Source organism: Siphateles boraxobius, unplaced genomic scaffold (genome assembly GCF_051911475.1).
Source record: "Siphateles boraxobius isolate OS27281-9 unplaced genomic scaffold, OSU_SipBor_1 1, whole genome shotgun sequence".
NCBI classification, from domain to species: Eukaryota; Metazoa; Chordata; class Actinopteri; order Cypriniformes; family Leuciscidae; genus Siphateles; species Siphateles boraxobius.
This window is the reverse complement of record NW_027508699.1, coordinates 3,841,245-3,864,717: the sequence shown is the minus strand read 5'-3', so window position 1 is coordinate 3,864,717 and position 23,473 is coordinate 3,841,245. Positions and strand designations below refer to the sequence as shown.

The 23,473-nt window shown below is 36.5% G+C and overlaps 1 protein-coding gene across 1 annotated transcript in view; it reads right to left on the bottom strand.

Moving 5' to 3' along the window:
• Positions 1-1,648: 1,648 nt before the first annotated feature.
• The window catches only part of mep1bb (meprin A subunit beta b), a 34,721-nt gene continuing 12,896 nt past the window's right edge, over positions 1,649-23,473 (bottom strand). The window contains exons 9-12 of the mRNA XM_077243265.1: positions 20,446-20,913; positions 17,236-17,415; positions 10,026-10,266; positions 1,649-3,166 (exon numbers count right to left, since the gene is read on the bottom strand). Coding sequence (XP_077099380.1) covers positions 2,944-3,166; positions 10,026-10,266; positions 17,236-17,415; positions 20,446-20,913 — 1,112 coding nt within the window. The 3' untranslated portion in view covers positions 1,649-2,943. The remainder of the gene's footprint in view (positions 3,167-10,025; positions 10,267-17,235; positions 17,416-20,445; positions 20,914-23,473) is intronic.

Here is a 23,473-nt window from a genome sequence, read left to right as displayed (position 1 = left end):
CTAGCGCCGGACAAAAATATGCCAGATGCCAAAGTTCAAGTAAATGTTTAATCTGACTACACTAGTAAAATTAAAATGTATGGATCTGCAAATCATTTAAAATAACAACAAATGTGAATGACTAATGCATTGTGATTTTTATTGTAACGTATTATGATGATGCCTAAATCTCTCAATTTTAACAATAATAAGTAATATACAGACAATGATGCATGTGCAACAACAATAACGTGCATAGTTCCAATCTACTGTCCTAACATAATATAACTATTATGAAATGGTTGGTTTCTATTTATACGGAAGCTGCTATATGGTGTAGCTCGGTTTGACACGTCTCTGTCACCTAAATTTATAAAATTAGGACACATTTATACAACGTTGAATTTAATAATCTGAACTCAAACTAGGTGAGTTGTACTGATGTGTAAAAATGTTAAACTTAAATGAGATCACAGAAATTTCATTAGATTTTGTTTTGTGTGTGAGAATATTCCCTCAACAACTCACATTTGTGGATCCAATCAGTGACTCTGGTCAAATTGATGCCCTACAGAGAGTAACGAGGACAGTTACCCAGACAGCCACAGTGTCGGCCTACATCTGGAACAAGTGGAATCCACACTTACCGGATCTGGGCCGACACTGTTGCTGTCTGGGTAGTGTTTAATGTTTATATGTTGGACATTTAAAAGAGTTTCTGGAGGTATGTTGAAGATTTTGAAGCATGAAGTTAATGAGTACACTGAAAACGTTTAAATGACCGTGTCAATTAAAGTGTTGTTTTATATTGGTCTAATCAGAAATCATTCTTGTTTAAAACTGTTTTGTTCAGTTTATCTAAAAGCAAACAACACTCCCCATTAAGAAAATATATACAAACAACAACAAAATACAATTTTAAGTAGTACTTAGGCTTGACACAAGAGTGCTGATGTGCAGAACAGACATCTCTTAAGTGAAAAATCAAGGTTCATATTTAGCTTTTGTTTATAGTGAAATTAATTTAAAAAGACCCCAGACAGGCCTACATTTTAGCTAATGTCTAAAGAAATTACACTGAGATAATGGATTAATGTTATTCTCTAAAATTTGCAATCTTCTTGATATTAAATTATGTACTTAATCAAATTATACACTTAATTTGGTCACTTAATAATAACTTAATTCATTGAAGGTGCGTGGAAACATTGTTGGTTGTTGATGTGCATGGTTAAAACATGTAATAAACACTTTTTCCAGTTTATTTTCTTGATTAAACTTTATATAAATGTAATTCTTTGTCTTTGGAAAATATATTTTTATTAATATTGCATAGCAATTTAAGGTTTGAACCAATATAATTTGATAAATAATAAATAAAGCTGTAACAAATTATATTTTATTTTTTGGTGCATAATATATACATTTTTTCCTCTACACTTTGGAAACCACAAAAACATCAAAAAAACAGAAACTCTTTTAAATGTCAAAGATACTTGTACATTAAAACTAACAGGGTTTCCCCTTTACTCAATAACACATAAAATAATAATTTATAACATCATTAAACATTTACTCTTTTGATTCCGCTCTATTCCAAGCATGCTAAAATCCACTGCCCAATTCTTAACAAAAATGATTCATGTGATCCCAACACAAATGGATCAAGTTTTTATTATTTATTATTATTTTTCTCCAATATGAATAAAACATTCTTAGGTTGAACATGGATGATGGATTGTGACACACTTTCAATTAATCACCTACAGTAGCTGATGATTTCTGAGATGAGTTACAGGTTTCTAGCTTTTGAAAGCTTCTGGTATTGAATCCTATGGAAGTGAAATCATTAGTCAGAAAATATTTTGGTAACACTTTATTTTAAGGTGACGTAGTTACACGTTACTACATGTACTTACTATGGTAATAACATTAAATTGTGCATAATTACAAGTAACTAACCCTAAACCAAACCCTAACTGTAACTCTATAGTAAATACATGTAGTTAATTAATATTACTCAGTACTTATTTGAGTAAGTACAATGTAACTGTGTCACCTTAAAATAAAGTGTAACCAAAACTTCTCTCAATGGAACAGATGTGAAACATCTTAAACTTTAGTTGGAAAACTCAAATTAAACCTCAAAGAAAAACTCTGACAATAAGACCGTATTAATTCTTCCTGTCAATCAACCAGGTTTCTTGGATTTAGAAATGTGTTTCATATATAGTGACTTACCCTGGTTCTTTATCAGACGTTTTATTATAAGTGTGTTCATGCATGTTATGACATTCAATGCTTTTTGGGGCCAATGAACAAACCACGTCTTATCAACGAATCAATTATAAAAGCATTTTCCATGAATCATTATCATAGCATTATTGTGTAAGACACACATTGAGACCCGTTCACACCAAGGACGATAACTATACTGATAATGATATAGTTCTAAAAGCCTGAATCATAATCATACACTGTTGGTTGGTTGGCCAGAGGAGAACTGAGCGACTGAGCCTGGTTTCTCCCAAGGATTTCCTCCATTCTGTCACTGATGGAGTTTGGCTTCCTCGCCACTGTCGCCTCTGCCTTGCTCAGTTGAGGACACTTAATATTCAACAATATTATTGATCTGACTGCACTGACGCTGCTGTATGAGAACTGAACTGAGCTGGACGATGACAATTTTTTACAGAACTGCTTTATAAATGAAATGAACTAATTTATTAATCGATGATCTTCGCAATGGAACTGAATCAACACTAACTTCAGCTGAACAACAGTCAAAATGCATCATTTTCATGTTATCAATGTAAATCTGCATTGAAACAATCTGTATTGTAAAAAGCGCTATAGAAATAAAGGTGACTCGACTTAAAAATCGTTATGGCCGTTATGGTCACAGTTATCTTTATGGTCTTCTGTGTTGGTGTGAATGGGCCTTTAGAGAAACACATCAGATCCTCATGCTCTGAAGGAGTGCATGCGTTTCATGGTGATTCCCTCTCCAGCGAGCCCTGCTTTTCCCTGGCGCTTCTTCACACAGGCCACGCTGACTATCGTCACGATCAGCATGACGGCAAACACCACGACAGACGCCAGTACGGCGGTGATGATGTTGTTTTGGGCAGAGCTCTTAAACTGGCATCTGTCGCCGTAATGCCACCAGTCGTCACCCACCGCGCACCTGCGGGGAGAAAAAACACACACATGCTGCTCTTGACCACAAAACATCTTCTGTTATTTAAGACTAAACCAATCATGACATAAACAAACACCCATCTCGTTTCAATTATCAAGGTCATAATGCGATGATAATGAGATTTAGGCAATACTGGATTTAAACTTTACCACATGTACCACATGTAAACCCAATACTTGGATCAAATTGATGTGATTGAACTCATAATCGTAACGACCTCAATTGTAGTAAAATATGTGGCGTATGCTGATTTTAATCGCAAAAAACACAATAAGCATGTAAATATTTAAATGCATCTTTACCGCTCTGACCAAAGTGTGCACATACTTCTGGTACAAGGATGATGTTCATGTTGATAAACAGGGCTTGACATTAACTTTTTTGCTCACAGCCACTGTGGCTAGTTATTTTCCATAGTTGCTAGCCAATTGTGACATTAATACCATTGGGGGAAAACTGCCTTATAGATATTTTTAATATTATCTCATAATTTGGCAGCAGGTTTATTAGGCTACTGTCACTTTAAGACCTGACTCACGGATTCATTACACTGTTACACATGCGTTTTCTCTCTCAACTGTTTACGTTCACTTAAAACACAACTGAATGTGTTTATGTGAAAACTCGCCATGTCCAATGTGTGTATTTGACTAAGCAGCAAAAAATAATTACATTTAATGAGAGGTGACTTTATGTTCACACTTTGGGTGCAGGAATGAGTCAATTTATGCACAATACGCGCAATCGCACACTGAAATTCCAGCGCTGTAACACCAACAATATTCATCCGGAGCAAATGAAACGAGTGAGTGAGGAGAGGCGGGTTTGTGTGTCACTCGTTGTTGGAGAGATGAGAAAGTGCAGCTGGTATTGTGTATCTATTCTGTGAGAGTATTGAAAGCGTTCATATATTTCAGCATCGATATGCATCGAAAAAACAATATTTTTGACAACAAAACATTGCATTTAGTTTATTATTTCAAATGCCTTTTTAAAAGGCTACAATTGAAAAATGTATATATTATAAATAAAATTCAACCCGCCAAAGTGTCTAGTAGGAGCGACTGCGTTACACGCCACTACTGATATTCACCTGCGTTCAGTGGGTCGTGGGTGTTAATGTCAAGCCTTGTTGACAACGTTGTGGGTCATGAATATAATGCAGTATATTGATTGTCGAAAACATCGAAATGAAGAAACTTTTATGTGTGTCACAGGAAAAAAATCCAATTCATCCATAGAAATGTGTTTTGCATTCGACATAAGTAGATTAAAACAGTGGCCAGTAACACACATACTATATTTGAGGTTATCACTTGTGCCGAGCATTGGAGTATGTGAATAATGCTGGTAAAAATACCCACAATTCTTAACGAATAATCAGAGTAATGAAAATTGCATGTAAACGGGAGTGTCATGTAAACATCTTAAGTCCTTACTCTGGAGATAATCGCATTATTGGAGCACATCACCTTATCAGAAACACACATGACATCCTGGGCTGTGTCCAAAATCGCATACTTCCCTGCTATATAGTAAAAAGTGTACTTTAAAAAAAAACAGTATGTGACAAAATAAGTATGTCTGAATTCATAGTACTCTTAAAAGAGTAGGCAAAAAGTACCCGGATCACCTATACTACTTCCAGCAAGATTCTGAAGTGTGCATATGATGAACACTTTACTATCCCATGAGGCCACAGGAGAGGATTTATGAACGGCAGTGAAGCGACGTAACTGACGCTGGTAGGTCACATGATAATGACACATGCAAAGGCATAATCTGCGGGTGGGATGGAGGGGTGGGATATGTCCCCAGCACTTTTTGCCAGGGTCAGTATTATCGCCACCATATTTTGAAACATCTCGCTGCACGGCTATACCTAATGCAAATCAAACATGTCTGGTTGACGTTCATTTGTGTTAAATTAGAGGCTATCCCTGGATGAAATGTTTTGTTTTTGAAATCATGCTGAGTGTTTGTTGCCAATGTTATCAGTGGAGGAATGTTGTCTTGTGGCCCGTGCGCAGTCTTCACACGGACGAGCGCGTCAATCTATCGCTAATGCCGTTGTGGAGACTCTATTCTTCGGTGGCCCAGTAATTTGACACGCTCCCACAGCGCATGATCCCAGAGGGAACGTCTGGGAATTCCACCAAGTGGTTCAAATGTATAATTTATTATAATATAATTTGAGAAATAAAAATAAAAACCATTGGGTGAATTGCAGAATTACAGGAAGATATTGACACAATTTCAACTTTAATAAGTCAGTCGGGTCACTAGGAACCTACCGCAAGCTTTGGGACATGAACAAAAAAAACTTTAGGTGAATTACAGTAGGCCTAATGTTTTTATAAAAACAAACTGTGTACTGTGCATACAGGGAGCTATTGGCACAATTTCACCTGTTGTAAGTCAGTCTGGTTAATAGGAACTACAACCTTTGAAACATGATAAAAGATATTTTTTTTAATTATTATTATATTACAGAAATTTCCTAAAAAATAACTGTTTACTGTAAAGGCATGGAGGTATTGGAAAAAAGTCACCTGTAATAAGTCAGTCTACTACCGATACAATCAAGCAATGAATGTTAAAAGTAATTTTAATTAATATTAAAAAAAATATAATTATATGTTTTAACAGCTTGGAGGAATTGGCAGATGCGCTGTGGTAGCGCGTCAAATCATTCTAAAATATATAAATATGCAGCTATAATGCATGTAGGTAATTTTGAATTAATAAATGTTGATATACAATGGTTAGCTACATACTATTAAAACTAATCGTGGTGTTGATATATTTTTTAGACTGCTGAAACATGGAAAACTAACTTTATCGCGCTCCGAGAGCCCTCTAGTGGTCGGGAGCATTTCCTTGTGTTGCGGCTTTATTTCGTTGTGTTGTTAAGTGTGAACTTATGTATGCTTTTAAAATTCCGTTGTGTTGTGCACTACTGGGCCACCGTACTATTCTTTCCGGTGAAATCACAAAACAAAATGCACACAACATGTCCCGGCTTTCTATATACAAATGTTAATGAACATCTTTGATCTTGAGGAAAAACACTCTGAAATCTACCAAAAGTTCTACCACCAGACATTAGTGAATACAAATACTGATTGCGTGTCTATATATTCTTTCACTAATGTAACGTTAAAGAATCTCAGGACTAATGATATATTGTGATAGTAGATGTAAGAATGAAACTCACATTAAACATGAAATGTCGATACACTAAAGTAAATGTTTTGAAATTAAACTAAACTATTGAAATTTGTGATTTCTGGATGTCGTAATGTTACTTTATTTTACAATTGTTTTTTTTACATATGTAGGCTAATATAGCATTGTATTAGCAACAACACATCCATAACAACATGGCGAATATAGTACGTCCGGATTACATTCATACTAGATAGAACATAGGCTACTACAGTCAGTGGTCATGAAGTAATTACTTATTAAAAATAAGTAAGAAAGTATGCGATTTCGGACGCAGGAGTGTCAAACTCACTTCCTTGAGGGCCACTGTCCAGAAAAAAACGTATTAAAAAAATACAAATATGACGGATGTGTGTGTCCGACGATTGAGTAGAATGTTTTAGATAAAGGGGTTTGAGTGATTAATAATCAGTGTTGGGGAGTAACGGAATACATGTACCGGCGTTACGTATTCAGAATACAAATTATGAGTAACTGTATTTCGTTACAGTTACAATTCAAATAGTTGGTATTTAGAATACAGTTACATTGATGAAATCGATGGATTACATGGCGATACTTCTCTGTTTCACGACTTTATTTGCTCTCTAAATAAATTAAGGCAACTCCATGCATTTCCCAGAAGCCACAATATGAAAACGAAATAATGTGCGGTTTGCGTGATCAGTCACAATGGAGTCGGAAGAGGAGCAGCGGGAGCTAGAGGTAGAGATGGAGCAGGAGCAACAAAGCCAGGGCAAGAATGCGTTTCTATCTTGGAAATTCAAACAGCATTTCACATTAAAGAAAGAGAAGGGAGAACAAATATAACTGTGCAGTGCAACCTCTGCTTGCAAGCAACCATCCTCCTTTCAGCGTCCAAAGACTCCACCTCCAACCTGAAGAAGCATCTTCAAGTTATTATTATAATTTTTTAAATTAGCCAGGGGTAGTCTTCTGCTGTAGTTTTACTGGTCACCTTGCTATTTTATAGTTGTATCAGGTAGGCTACTAGCTACAGGGCTGTAACGATATGCAATATGAAACTGAAATCGCGACACTCAGATCCACGAACCTGTGTCTCGTGTGAGAAGGCAGAATCGCGACACTCACCTTCCAACTCCCAGAGTTATCCTTCCCGTCCAGATCCAATGCTAACACATCTTTAAATTACTATTTGTATTATTTGAAGTTAACATTATAAAATACGTAGACCTACACCACAAAACTAGTTGAGGAATAATTCTTTAAAATTGAGCAATTCCAGGACGTAATCATTTGCAGTCAAAACTTGAAATATACATTATGAGAAAATGCATTTAATTCCAATATATTGTAATGTCTGTGTATATATCCATACTCCCTTAATAAAGGAGTCCAGACATTAGAAAAATATCTGTATACAAATGCGTTTTATATTTAATATGGGAAATAAACATGCGTGACACAAAAAATATTTAACTTTTTGTCCAAATATGTTTTAATAGGCTACTTCTGTGAATTAGGCTACACTGCGAAAACCAAAAGTAAAACCCACACCGGATGAAGAAGGGTTAGCTCTCCACAGAACATAAAATATTCATTTTATTTTATTTTTCTTGTTCGCATTCATGAGGAAAAAACAGTGTTACGCGGAGGTGACCACTCCGTAAAAGCGGCACTAAAAGACTGCTTCCACAGAGACATCAAACAGATGCACAAAGCCTTTCTTTAAAGTGAATTTCGATTGGTATTAATTGTATCTAAATTTGAATCAATGTTTCATCAACCAATTGTCTGGATTCAAAAAATAAGAAGTAGGCATAATTATAGCAGACAATAGACATCACGGCACGGAGGCGCCAGCGCGTGAACTGGGGCTCGTCTCATGAACCGAAACTTAGCGTATAAGGTAGGCTAGCCTACCTGCCTCACAGACATGTCTACTTTTAAACAGAACAATTCATAACAAAAGAAAACAGACTGCTCTCTGTTTATGTAATCCGTATGAAATGTGCATTTCTCTCCGGCGCGTTCACTAGGGTGCTGCAAAGATCGCGAGTCAGCATCGTCAACTTCATCTTTGCAGCCGACACTAACATATTCAATCATTACTTTTGCCGGTTCTTTGAGACAGCTTTTAGGTGCTTTATTGACAGCGCCACCCTTAGGCTACATGTTACATGTACGAGTCAGCACATCACCGCACCGGTGACCGCAGCATACACTATAGTCTTTGTTCTTCTATAGCAAATTATAATATATTGCACTTTCAGGGAGACATGGGCCTATAACACATTCAGGCAGTTGGAACATGCAGAAATACACACCAGCATAGGCCTGTTTAGTACGCAGGATGTGATGACCGCATTCCTACACTTATTCAATGCAATTCAATGTGGAAGTAATCCAAGTATTCAGAATACATTACTCAGATTGAGTAACGTAACGGAATACGTTACAAATTACATTTTTGGGCATGTATTCTGTATTCTGTAACTAAATATACGTTTTGAAAGTATCCTTCCCAACACTGTTAATAATCAGCATCTAACCTGACGAAAATATATTTATTCAATGTTATCCACATTATATTTCATCTGCAACAGATTGGTGGACTTTTGTAAAAATACGTTTGGCCATTAACTTTAAAATGCATCATTATACAAATCGCAAACACATGCCCAGGTGAAAAAGACGTACTGTTAAATGTATTAAAAATGCATTAAAGTATATTTGTATTGTACTAAAAACATACTCAAGTACATTTTTAATACATTTAATAGTACGTCTTTTTCTCCTGGGTGGGGAGAGTCTCCGCATGACAGAGGCACGACTGGCAGATCAACGTGCTGCTACACTTCTCTCCGAAACGGTAGGAAATTAAATTAAATTGAATGTGGAGGATTGTAAATTTGACAAGATGATTGAAGGGCAGTTTAAACGGTGACAGGATGTAACTAAGATGCAGAGCGGTCCGTTAAAGATGAAATTATGACAAAGTAGTTTGTCCAAAAGCTTGCCTACTCTTGTGCTACACACTCAAAAGAATGTACTTGTTCTTTACAAAAGCAGTACATACTTTTAGGGCATAGTAGAAGTAGATCAATTGAAATGAATCAATTACATTGTTTTATTCTTACAATCACATACTTTATAAATAAATGCTTTACACTATCAATAAAATACTTATTAACATTTCAAATAATAGCTGCTTATAGTTTTTTTTGATTTGACTAAATTTGCAGTGCTTCATGGGTTGTGTAGTTTAGTGTCTCATTTATCTTTTAGTTTTTTTATACAGACAATCAAATACTTCATAATGATATACCTCATAATAACATTGATATACTTTATAATAGCTTCATACTGTCATTTTTTATATTAGTGTCTTTTTTGTCTGATTTCTTTAATCCTTTTGTCATGTTTTGAGAGCTGGTCGATTTCATTCACGGCTTACTCTCTTTAGTGGAGAACTTTTGGAAAACCCCAATGGAAAAAAATTAATTGGAAAAATACTTCCAAGAACCAAACTGTTTGGTCACGGCTCCACTTTATAACTGTACTACACGCTAACGGCTCCACTTTATAACTGTACTACACACTAATGTTAAAAAAAACTACAAAGGTCCATTTGAACTGGCCTCTCACATATTACCTGCAAATCGCCTCTCCTGCGTCGTTCAGCACACACACGCCATCATTTTCACATCGTACTGACACACATGGGTCGTGAGGTGTAGTGGTGGTGGTGGTGGCAAATGTAGGGGAGGTCGCAGTAGTTGTGTTGGTTGACGTGTTGTTGTCTGGATTTGTTGGACCGGGTGTTCCAGGAGTTGAGTTTGTTGGACTCATGGTTGTGGAAGGGAAGGGCTGTGAAGCAACCAAGTGAGAGATATCTACAAGAACACAAACAGATTGTTCAAACGTAAGCACACAAGTAACATACCATCCAGTTGACTGCCATTGAGGTCTTATCCCATTGACTTCCATAGTAGGAAAAAAAATACTATGGAAGTCAATGGGGTACATCAACTGTTTGGTTACCGACATCCTTCAAGAAAATCTTCTTTTGTGTTTAGCAGAGGAAAGAAACTCATACAGGTTTGGAACAACTTGAGGGTGAGTAAATGATGACAGAATTTTCATTTTGAAGTGAACTATTAACTCATCCAGGTTAGTGCACACACATTAGGAGTAGTGAACACACACACACTGTGGGCAGCCATTATGCTGTGGCACGTATTGGGGGTTAAGTGCATTGCTCAAGGGTACATCAGTCATTTCCTGCCGGTATTGAGAATCAAACCTGCAACCTTCGGGTTACCAGTCTGACTCTAACCACCAGGCCACGACTGCCCTAAAAAACAAGTGATGTTGGACATTACAATACTTTTTGGTGCTTTTTTTGCCTCTTGACAATCGTCAGCTTTGACTGTATGGAATAGAGCAGTGTGAACATTCTGTTAAACATCTTCTTTTGTGTTCCATGGAAGAAATACCTTCATACCCAGCAGGCAATGGACATCATAAGACTTTGCAAATTGGTTGAATATAGGTTCTGACGTTGGGTGATTGAAATTCAAGACATTAGACTGTCAGGACAACGTCAAATGTCAACGTCAATTTGATGTAGAATATGAAGACTGCTGACGTTGATATTTTGTTCGTTTTAAGTCGGGGTTTTAAGTGACCAGAACCAAACATCTGCTGAACGTCATAAAATGTATTAAGTAACCAAATCCCAACGTCTGCTGAAAGTAATAAGACTAACGTCCACACAACGTCAAATTATAGCATCATTAGACATTGATATTATGTTGGTTTTTAATTGTGATCGTAATCAAATTGTAATTAAAATCCAACATCTTCAAAATGTCTTATGCAAATGACATATTGGCGTTGCTATGAGACGTTCAGAAGACGGTCAGTGTTTGTTGTCAGTGCTGTGTTAGCATGAGACATTTAGATGTCGCCAGGGTTTGGAAGATGTTGGATTTTCCTTATTACCACAACTTAAGACCAACAAAATATCAACGTGTAATGATGTTTTAATTTAACGTTGTGTGGACATTAACGTTATGACGTTTAGCAGACGTTGGGTCATAAGAAGATGAGAAGATTTTAAAATTTGTTAACTTTCTCTGCTGATGCCTTAAAATAAATACTTTGGGTCTGGCTGACAGTGGATCTTGACATTTGTCTGACTGTGGTATTCGAGTTTCACAGTTTGCTGATTTTTCATTTACAACAAAAACCTGGCTTGGTTAAAAGTTTGGTGTCATGCCAACAATTTCCATACTAACTAAATGTCATCATCTTTCTTTAAAGTTGAAATTGACAGCTAAGGTTGGGGTTTGATAGATCTATGGTGTTTATTCTATTTGATGTAAAGACAACATTAGGTTTTAATATCAAATCAATATAAACTTTCAATCAAAATTTCATGCCTTGCCAACGATGTTGCTTGACATGATACAAATGTTGGGTTTAGACGTCAACCCGATTTTCATTTTCAACCAAAATTTGACGTCTGGCCAACGTTGGAGCTGCAACAGCCCTGCACAGTTTAATTCCAACCCTGCCCCAACACACATAAGTCATGTTTGGTACTTGAACAAATCCTTCTTTTGAGCTGGTTCATAGGCAGTAATCGGTTGAGCCGGTTCATTAATCGAACTAAAGCGAACTTTAGTTCTGTGTTATGACGCAAGACGCTCAAGCGAAAGTAGCACGTCTGACTCAAAAAGAACCGAATGAGGTCAAAAACCGGCTGTCGAAGTTTGCCGAGGATTACCGAGGAGTCTGATGAGCAGTGTTGGGCAGTAACGCGTTACTAGTAACGCATTACTGTAACGCAGTTACTTTTGACAGTAACTCATACTGTAACTCATTACTTTTTAAATAAATTAACTCCATTACCGTTACCATATGGTGCGTTCTCCGTTACTTTTTTAAATTAATTAATTTTGGCTGAAGTGTAGCCTACAGCCTAACCTGTTTGCAGCAGCGACGCATTGTAGGATTGGTGGTAGGGTTGCTTGCCACCCGTCCCTTAAAATACGGAATTGTCCCGTATTTACAAGTAAAATGATGAGTCCCGTATCAAATCAATAAGGGAAGCGATTTGTCCCGTATTTTACATAAGGCCCACACCTAGCCTAGTTGGATAAAAACATAAGAATTTACATTTATTCATTTAGCTGACGCTTTTATCCAAAGCGACTTACAATTGCTATATATGTCAGAGGTCGCACGCGTCTGGAGCAACTAGGGGTTAAGTGTCTTGCTCAGTCTCACTGTGGATTTGAACCCGGATCTCTCACACAAAAGGCATGTGTCTTATCCACTGTGCCATCACCACCCACATTTACTATACTAATAGCAAATAGCAAATAGCCTACAATAATGTTACATTATGCTTAGAATCAAATTAATTTTGTCCATTTTCTAAGCTTAGAAAATGCACATTTATACGGGCTGAATTTTATAGGCCTAAAATATTTAGTAATTCTGTGAATTACACTGCGCAAACCAAGTACTACTACCCACCGGATGAAGAAGGATTGGCTCTCAGTCTCCACAGAACAAAATATTTATTTTATTTTATTTTATTTTATTTTTAGTGTTCGCATTTATGAGGAAGAAACAATGTTACGGACGTGACCGTACGTGAGCGCTCTGAAAGCGGCACTAAACTATGCTTTAAAACTTTCACAGACCTCAAACAGAAAGCACAAAACCTTTCTTTAAAGTGAATTTCGTTTTGTATTAATTGTATCTTAATTTTAATCAATGTTTCATCAACCAATTGCCTGGATTTAATAAATAAGAAGTAAATATAGCAGACGATAGACAATCACGAAACGGAGGCGCCAGCGCGTGAACTGGAGCTCGTCTCATAAATGAACCGAAGCTCGGCGTATAAGGTACTTGCCTCACAGACATGTCTACTTTTAAACAGAACAATTCAAAACGAAAGAAAACAGACTACAGACTGCTCTCTGCTTATGTAATCCGTATGAAATGTGCATTTCTCTCTGGCGCGTTCACTACTGCGAAGATCGCGAGTCAGCATAGCGAGTCAACTCAGAAATCCTTGTGATATATTCAGTTTGTGCTGGTCTGACTTAAATAAAATAGTGTTTAAAAATGACTTTCTGTTTAAGTCAGTTTTGTGTTTGTGTAGACTAGGGGTCTCCAGCCTTTTTTCATTTGAGAGCTACTTTTTAAAAAAAGATAGTGGCCGAGAGCTACTCATGCAATACAATACTTTAATCTCTTAAATAATGTCTCATAACTCTCATATTAACAACTATCTAAACTGTTTTAGACCTAAAAGAGTTTTTGTAGGCCCATATATGTCACCCTTAAATGTCAGAGAAAAGAACAGAATCAGAGATAATTTTTTTTAAAGAAAATTGTACTTTGCATATTATACTGTAAAAACAAAACATAATTATAGTTGATTTTATAGTGCATCTTAACTAGAGATGAAATGGCATGGAAATTTCATTTCATGATTATAGTGACCAAAATGATCACAGTTATCACAGAATCCTGTTCAAAAAGTAGCCTACTAATACTACACAATAAAATCAATTCACCAAGTTTTATGTCGAAAACCAGCAAATAACAAGTATAATTAGCATTAATATGCACTTTTTTTTACATAAACATTAAAATAACAACATTAAAAATGATGGCCAGATTTTAAAGGAGTACTGGACATGTTATCTACTTGTAGGCCTATGTAGCCTACAAGTTCAAATAAAGTTTTTACAAAAAAGATTTATAAAAAGAAACCTTGCATATTTCAGCCTTTTAATCATTTTTATAAAAAGAATGAGTCAAAAAAGATAAATTACTGACGTTTACAATGCACATTAGCTTATCTTTTATTATTAATAGTAAAATTCGGTCCGATTTTCCCGTGGCGTCTGTCGTTGCTATGCAACCATGCACCGCGCTCTCCACAATGACAAAGACGTTTTAGTAGGCTAGCTAATGCATTTTTTCATCTCACTGCGCCTGGAAAAAATGAGCGCGTCGCTTCAATTATGAGCTTCCTACATTTGAAATAACGAACTTGAGTGCGCAAAAGACGCATATGTGAACGGCCCCTTGGCGAGATACCTCTAATCAGGCCACGAGCTAGGCCTACTGGTAGCTCGCGAGCGACGTGTTGGAGACCCCTGGTGTAGACCATAACGCATAAAAGAACATTAATGGGAACATTAAAGAATGTTTTTTAAAGTAACTAAAAAGTTACTTTTAACAGTAATGCATTACTTTTTGGTGTAAGTAATCAACAAAGTAATTGAGTTTGAATGAAGTAACTAGTAACCAGGGGTGGTAAAAGTACTCAAAAATTATACTCGAGTAAAAGTATATATACCTAAATAAAAAATGACTCCAGTAAAAGTGGAAAGTCCTCCATTCAACATCACTTGAGTAAAAGTACAAAAGTATCCGATTTAAAACGTACTTAAGTACCGAAAGTAAAAAGTAAATATTCAAACTGTAAATATTAATAATTAAACAGATCACTTGTTTTGGGATTGATATGCAATGTTTTAATTGAACAAATTATTAGATACTGCAATTAAGAATTTGTTAGATTTGCAATCAGTCAAGAGACAATGAAGCACCTTGCATCAATTCTAAACAATTTCATTAAGTTTAGTGACAGCATATTATGGTGCAATGACTGGTAGGCCATTCTTTGATACAAATTTTACAATTTCAATTCAATTATTGTGGTTTGATTCCGATCTTGATTCAATATAGATTCATTTTGATAAATATTTGGTACAGTAGATACATGTTAATTTTTAAATTAAGAAAATCTCACCTAATTCTGTAAACATAGGCTACAGAGAGCCCTGCCAGCTGGTATTATTACATGTTAAAAATACATGTGATATTTATTATAATAACAACTTTATAATATTTTAATGATATAAGTAAAAAATATAATAAATATATAGTGCACATATTTAGCAAAATACTAATTTATACTAATATTAAATATATTATAAAATACTATAACGTGCTATGGTCATTAAATGTTTTTTTTTTTTTTTTTTTTCTGAGGTAGCCTTAATGTAACGTTATGTGACATATTGTTCTCCAGCTGTTTTACTGACCTCTTTCTGCGGTTCAAAAACACTGATTTATTGATATTATGTATAAGGTATATACATTTTGGTAAGTTGTACTGTATCTTTCAACATAGGCTACCTATTATTGTTCATTTGTGTTTATTTACAATTAACTAGTAGTAAAGAGATTAACGGCACCCCATAGCAGGCGCTAGCTATCGGTCACGTCACATTTAAAAGCTCCAAAACGGTATTTTTTGTTTGAATTTCGTAATAAAATTGACAGAATCTGAGAGCTGAGAATTTATTTCATATCAAAAGTAACCCACTCTGTCCTGTCTGTCGGTGTCAATGTCCTCTTTGCTTCGAGATTTTTCTCTGCGTGAGAAAATGGATGTGTCATGAGAGCGTGTGGAAAGTGTCGATTGCGTGAGTCTGAATGAGTGAGAGTTGGCAGCTCTGCAATAGACATGTTCCATAACATTAGCTGCATCAAACAGAAGATCTGCAAGATACAGTGTAAGCGGGAATCTCTGGGTCATTGCTGGCCAGAGCTGCACCTTCACCTGTTTCTGCGGTCATCTTCCACAATGGCGAACTGACTGCTATGTGAGCGTATGCTGGCAAAGAGCTTGTGCGTTCATTTTTTCAAAATAAAACCAAGTTTTTCATTGGTTTGGAAAGCCAGTGTATTAAATACTTGAAGCGGGCATGGGGAAATGTAACGGAGTAAAAAGTAAACTTTGTCTTTAATATTGTAGTGGAGTAATAGTAAAAGTAGATGCAAATAAAACATACTCAAGTAAAGTACAGATCCCCAAAAAAAATACATAAGTAAAGTAACGAAGTATTTTTACTTCGTTACTTACCACCACTGCTAGTAACTGTAACTAGTTACTATATCTTAGTAACTAGCACAACACTGCTGATGAGTGAGTTGGCGATACTATGCAAGCCTGAGGCACGTACTGGACATATGCTTATTATGACTATTGACTTATTATTGATTATGACTTATTATGACTATTTTAATAAAACCTAAAAAAAAACGTTCTGTCGAGAGATGTGAATAAATTTTACTATAGTTTATTGTGCATTCAGATTATATTTTAAGTTGTTATAAATGATATATATAAGTTGTTAAGCAAAATCAAAGAGTTTAAAAGACTGGTTTAGTCTTTCTATATACTTTCTATGTACTGCATTTCTGTTTCCTCGTGTCTTGGTTTTCTATTCTTTTCCTGTTGTTTTGGATTTCTCTGTTCGCCTGTACCTTGGACTTTGTCATTGTTTGGACTGTTGACCCTGTGCTTTTGACCTTTTGGATTCTGGATTACCCCTTATTAAACAACTGCATTTGGATCCTCAACGCTGTCATAGCAGTTTCATGACAATTAGGGGTTCCCATCATGGGATTATTTTATGGATTTAGTTTTAATGAATTAATTTGTTTTGATATTTTTATTTATTTTGGTTACATTGTATGTACAGTATTAAACAGCTTGTAAACATACTTTATAACTAGAAAAAAAAACTTTAAACGTGAAAGTATACGCAATCATTTACATTTCTCTTTATATGCAACCTTTTTGGCGTAAAGTGTTCTGTAAAATTGTCTGAGTCTAGTTTAGATCGAAATGAGAGTAAGTAAACAAGATTTCATTCTATTCCTTTGTGCACTTAAAGTCTTTTTGAATAAATTACCAGCTAATGAGAAATAAGTCCCCTGAGTTGTGAAATGGCTGTGTGTTTCTCAGTGCTCACCTTCCATTGTAAGGAGGAAGATGGCATCTCCGCCCTTGATGAAGTCTCGGCTCAGGGCTCTGGCCTTGGTGATGTAAACAGGGGTCCCGGCACCTGGACCACGGAAGTACTCTGTCCCGTCGTCTTCTATTACTTTCATCCCAACTTTACGTGGATCATCCCAGAAGAAATGTTCAGTCCCTAAAGAGGAAATTTGAACAAGAGTGATGATTCTGTGTTTCTCCAAAGGATTCTGTCAGAATTAAATGCATCAATCTGATACTCTACACCTTGGGATCAAGAGAGCTCCAAATTAAGACCTCCAACCCTTTTCAGTGGCCAAATTGAACAGAGTAAACTGTTTTGAATGAACTTGTAGTTGAATTTTAAAATGGACTATAACGTCTTTTTAGTTGTTTTATAGTGTCTCAGTCCACATTATATTCACACTGCTGTTTTAGGAAGCCAAACAATTGAATATAATAATAATAATACTTTTATATTAAGACAGTAATATGTTACTATTTTAATACAATAGCACTGTAAAATAAATATAAATACGGAATAATTATTTTATCGTAAGTATATTAATAATTTTTCTTTACATTACAGTAGTAAAATCACAATATTGTTATTTTTTTCTTACTGGTTAGAGTTAAACCCTCAAGCTTTTACTTTGCCACAAAATTACATGGAGAGCTTTAATGTCTGTGACAACAGGTGTAGTATGTACAATGTAAAGCGACCTTGAGCTACGTAAAGGCGCTATATAAATAAAACTACTTCTTAGTAAAATGCTGTAATCATCTGTCTAGAAACATGTTGGAAATAATGCGAATGTGAAAATAATGCGTAACTGGTAGCCTTTGCTTTCCCAAATGCACGTTAAACTCACAGCACACGCAGAGATGGAGTTCACTGTAAACTTAGCCACTCTAATAACACTGGATCACGAGCTGATCGCGTGAGCAAAGTGCACACTTTACTTTAAAACATGCAGTGCAAAAGACTTCAGTCATGTCACAAAAATCAGATGAACAACAACACATTACATGTTACACCGTGTCAATTTATTTGACAAAAATAAAGCCAAAATGGAGAAGCCATGTGTGAAAAGCTAAAAACACCACATGATTCAATAGCCTGTAGAACCACCTTTAGCAGCATTAACTTGAAGGAATCGTTTTCTGTATGACTTTATCAGTCTCTCACATCATTGTTGAGGAATTTTGTCCCACATTTCTCTATATTGCTTCAGTTCATTGAGGTCAGACAGATGGCCTCACATTTTGGTATACAGAGGAGTTCATGGTCGACTCAATGAGTGCAAGGTGTCCAGGTACTGTGGCTGCAAATCATCACACCGCCACAAGCGTGATGGACAGTATGAGGTGTTTGTGCTGATATGCTGTGTTTAGCTTTTTCCAAACCTGGAGCTTTGTGGCCAAACATCTCCACTTTGATCCTGTCTGTCCAAAGAACATTCTTTCAGGAGTCTTGTTGTTTGTTCAGATACAACTTCGCAAACCTAAAGACATACTGCCATGTTCTTTTTAGAGAGAAGATTATTTCTCCTGGCAACCCTTCCAAACATGCCATACCTGTCAAGACTTTCTCTAATTGAACTGTCATAAACCTTAACATTTAACATGTTTATGGAAGCCTGTAGAGTCTGAGGTGTAGCTCTTGGCCTTTTTGCAGTTTCTCTGAGCATTGCATGGTCTGATATTTGGGTGAATTTGCTGGGACGTCCACTTCTGGGAAGATTGGCAATTGTCTTAATCTTCCTCACTGTAGAATGATGGACTTCAAATTGTTTGGAAATGGCCTTTTAACCCTTCCCAGTTTGATGGGCAGCAACAATTGCTTCTATAAGATTATTGCTGATGTCTTTCTTCCATGGCATTGTGTTAATACACATCTGAGGGCTCCAGACCAGCAAACTTCCAAAACCTCTGCTTTTATAGAGGTGATCACACTTGTTTGATGATCGATCAATCAATTGATTCGGCATTTGATAAGCAGGGTCTGAATGCGACTTACGCTCATAATTCCTATGGAAGCAGTAAGGGTGTACTTAGTTTTTCACACATGGCTTCTCCATTTTGACCTAGTTTTTGTTACATACATAATGACACAGTGTAATATGTCATGTGTTGTTATTCATCTGAGGTTGTATTTACCTAATTTTAAGACCTGCAAGGGGCCAGATGATTTTTTATTATGTCCTGAAATGTAAAACCATAGAATTCAAAGAGGATGTACTTTCTTTCTAAAATGTATGTATGACTGGATGTACTTATTTCAACTAGAGGGCATTTGGATGAGCCCTCTGCACAGATTCCTATGGACAGCTATGAGCGTGTCATGTCAGGACCAGCTGGTATCTAAACTCATCGTGATACTGGCTAAACGGTAACTCTACAGCACATTTATGTTTCAAACTGCCGGACAGACTACAAATTTTCCTTCCCACCTAATGTTTCAGTTTCAGTTTCAGTTTATTTATATAGCACATTTAAAAACGGCCACTGGCCGACCAAAGTGCTGTACACATAGAGAAAGAAACTATTGGAATTTAGTGACATAAATAATGACAAGCAGTTCAGAGCAGAATAATCATTGTAAGCTAAAAGCGACCGAAAATAATGCTGTGCCAGAGCAGATCAAGTCTCCTGACTGAGCCTGGTTTCTCCAGTTTTTTTCTCAATTTCTGTCACCTGATGGAGTTTGGGTTCCTTGCCACTGTTGTTTTTGGCTTTCATAGTTTGTGAGACTTAATATTCAGTGATATTATTGATTTGACTGACACTATTGAGTCGAATTCACTATTGTCTTGCTACAGCTGATTTACAGTAGAATTTGAACTTCTCTCATATTTGATTAAGTTTTTATCATTAGCTTTTTTAATTATTATTGTGAAGCTGCTTTAAAACAATTTCTATTGTATGAAGCGCTATAGATGACTTGACTTCACTTGATTAAATCTTTTGATTTGACGAGGGCACTAAGCCACAAGGCACTTTTGATTTTGGTTCAACTGAGCAAAACACAATATTTGAGATATTTTATGTTATTATAAGGAGTGTAAATATATTTGTCAGTTCATTATGACACTGTGGTTAGATCAATCTAAGTAATTAATGGGAAACACTATATTTGGCATGTAAACATTTCAGAAATCTAGCAGGACATGATGGGAATCATATACCCAAATTAACAACACCTCACCTTCCACTTTCATCGTGGGGTCTGTTGTTACGCTCCTCTGGTTGGACATACGTTTGCGGATGTCTGCGTTCTGGTCCATCAGCATCATGGTCATCTGCTTCCAGCGAGCAGGCCAGACCAGACTGTCTTTCACAGCATCGTCTTCTGACGTTAAGTGAGCATAAGCTCCCAGCTCGCCTGGGTATCCAGCTGTGCCATTGGGATACAGGCCCATTTGGAAGGTGTAGCCATCCTTAGATCTGAAGCGCGGGCTATAAATAGCAGTGTCCATTGACGTGTTCTCCAGAATGCTTCTGAAGTCCTTGATCATCCATACATGTTCAGGGCAAGTCATCTCTGACAGGTTGATGTCGTCTAGTGAGAGTCCGCCTGTGTTTCCAGTCCCTTTAATTCCCTCAAACACCACTCGGAACTTTTGGGAGACGTTCAGGCTCACGTGGTGGATTTGCCACAGGCCACCGGGAGGAGCTTTCAAATAAAATACATAAAAGAGTCACTGTTAAGGAATAGAGCATCTGGTTGTGTTGTTAATTCAGTCAACCTAGTGTTCCAGTGGTTATCTAGTAACAGCTACCCTTTACAGTATGTCACTACATAGCACTCATAGAGCCCAAATATTAACCTCATACCTGCTAGTGGAAGGACAAATCTGATTCACAACATTTTTTCTCCTAAATATATTTATTAGTTATCTGTTTTATAAAAACAACAAGTCACTTTTCTTGTGCTGTTCTTTCTGTTGAGAAGCTCAGGACCAATGGACCCTTTTCACAGACGCTGATGATACATTTCCACAGTTATTAAAAAAAAGTTCTGTACAGTGCATGCATTCATTACACTATACTTTGTGTTATACTGGCTAAGCATTGAATTACAGAAAACTGCTTCCTGTGTTTCTAATACAGCTGCAAACTTGACGTATTTCTGTATTATGACCAATTTAATCAATCTCTCGAGATTTTCCTCCTTTTTTGTAAGGTCATCCAGCTATAGTGGCTTGTTTCTTTTGCTGAACGGGAATACAAAAGTTAACTATAGTTTCCGTTCACAACTATAGTTTGTGAAAACGGTGCATCAGCTGGTTAGATACCCATTTAAAAGTAGATGTTTTTTTCTGATTAAAATAAACAAGGAAATCTCTTGAAGCGTGAAATTTACTTTGATTTTCCCATCTCCTGGTAATTACACCACAACACACAAATTATGGCCAAGGCCAAGCATATCAACAGGTTAGGCTGGTGGAGCCATGCACACTTTTCCACTGTCGGGCCATTGCGAGCCAGGGCTAACAACATGCCAGTTTGGGCCAATTGCCTCGCACCTTGAGCCAGTGACAGTAATTTATTAATTTGTTTCAGGGGTGCACATCAATTATGTTGAATAAAACTGGTGTTTACCATTTTACATAAAAAGAGAACCTATTCAGTTGCACCTGCTTCCATGTATTTGTGATAACAGGAATGCACAAAACAGATCCATTAAGGCTTTTTTTCAGTCCAAAGACTTACACATTTAGAAAAATATTGATAAAATATCATGTTTATGTTAAATTTCTTTGGAAAGTGTGAGCATTTCTATTAATTGTCCACAACATTATGCGAACCGGGGAGGTTTGAGCAATCTCTTCCATGTCACTATAATGTTATCCTTTCAGCCAGAGCAACAGAGGGAGCTCATGAGAAGAAAACAGGAGTTATATGAGTTAACCGGAGTATACAGTGCTTAGCATAAGTAAACACACCAATGCTAAAGTTGACTAAAAAGAGGAATAAAAAAAATCAACTTTTGGAAATTGATCTTAATGCTTTAATTTAAAAAAATAGGGAAAATCCAATGTTTAAGGACACCAATTTTATTTGTGAATGAATACTGTATCGTAAATAAATAAATGTTCTTCCTTAAAATACAGGGTGCATAAGTTAGGACACCCCTATGCTAAATTCCCATAGAGTCAGGAAGATTTTTATTTTTAAAGGCCAGTTATTTCATGGATCCTCCTTTATCATCCTGATAAAGTTCCCTTGGCCTTTGGAATTAAAATATCCCACATCATGACATTCCCTTCATCATACCTAGAGATTGGCATATGGGTACTTTCCATAAGATCATCTCTCAATGCAAATCAAACCAGCTATTAGGCTAACTGAAATAAAACCATGCCAATCTCTTGGTATGGTGAAGGGTATGTGATGATGGCGATATTTTTTTCCCCAGGATGGTAGGGGAAGGTACTGCCTTTTTCGCCTCTGATTGGCTAGAAGGGCTCTCCTCCGACTGGTTATTTGATTTGGCCGTGAAACGTCATCTCACGTTCATGGCAGGCTGTCAGCTAGTCTGTTTTGATCGTCTTTACAACAGAAGTAAACGAAGCCAATCCAACATAGGAATTAAAAAAAGCGCTATATGTGCTTGTCTTCAGATTTATATTCCAAGTTCACAATTTCATAGCCTGTTTAGATCGTAATTAGATTAGTTTTAGCTGTTTGGGGGAATTTTGTGACGAACATGTGAACTTGGGAGTAAAAATCTGAGCAGCCTACATTTCGTAAACTCGCCGTGGCTCTCAAATACTGAACAGCTAGAGTACATAAGCATATTTTTAGGCCTATGCATTGCCTGGGTTTAAGATGTATGCAATACAATAAAACGGCACCCAGCTGTGTGCAGAGCAGTGCACTATTCTAGACTAATGAAAACTAGTGATGCATCATCATGCTCAGCTTTGACTCAAGGTTTATTAAATAATACAAACAATTACACAGAGGGAACTAGGTATGGAAAGCACTGAGACATGTAATGACTATTGTACACTGCAGTGGAGTAACACTGACAACCACCTCTAACAAATAGGCTACAAGTTTTCCCAACCAGCAAATAGGCTTGGAACAGCAGCACATTATCAACAGAGTTCATTAAGGCTCCCTGAGGTGACGAGAGATGTGTTGGTCCTAACTTGTATCCTGCCTGCTCAACAGAAACTATGTAATGAAACTATTACGTCCAAATTATTACCAAAGTAAAGTCACAG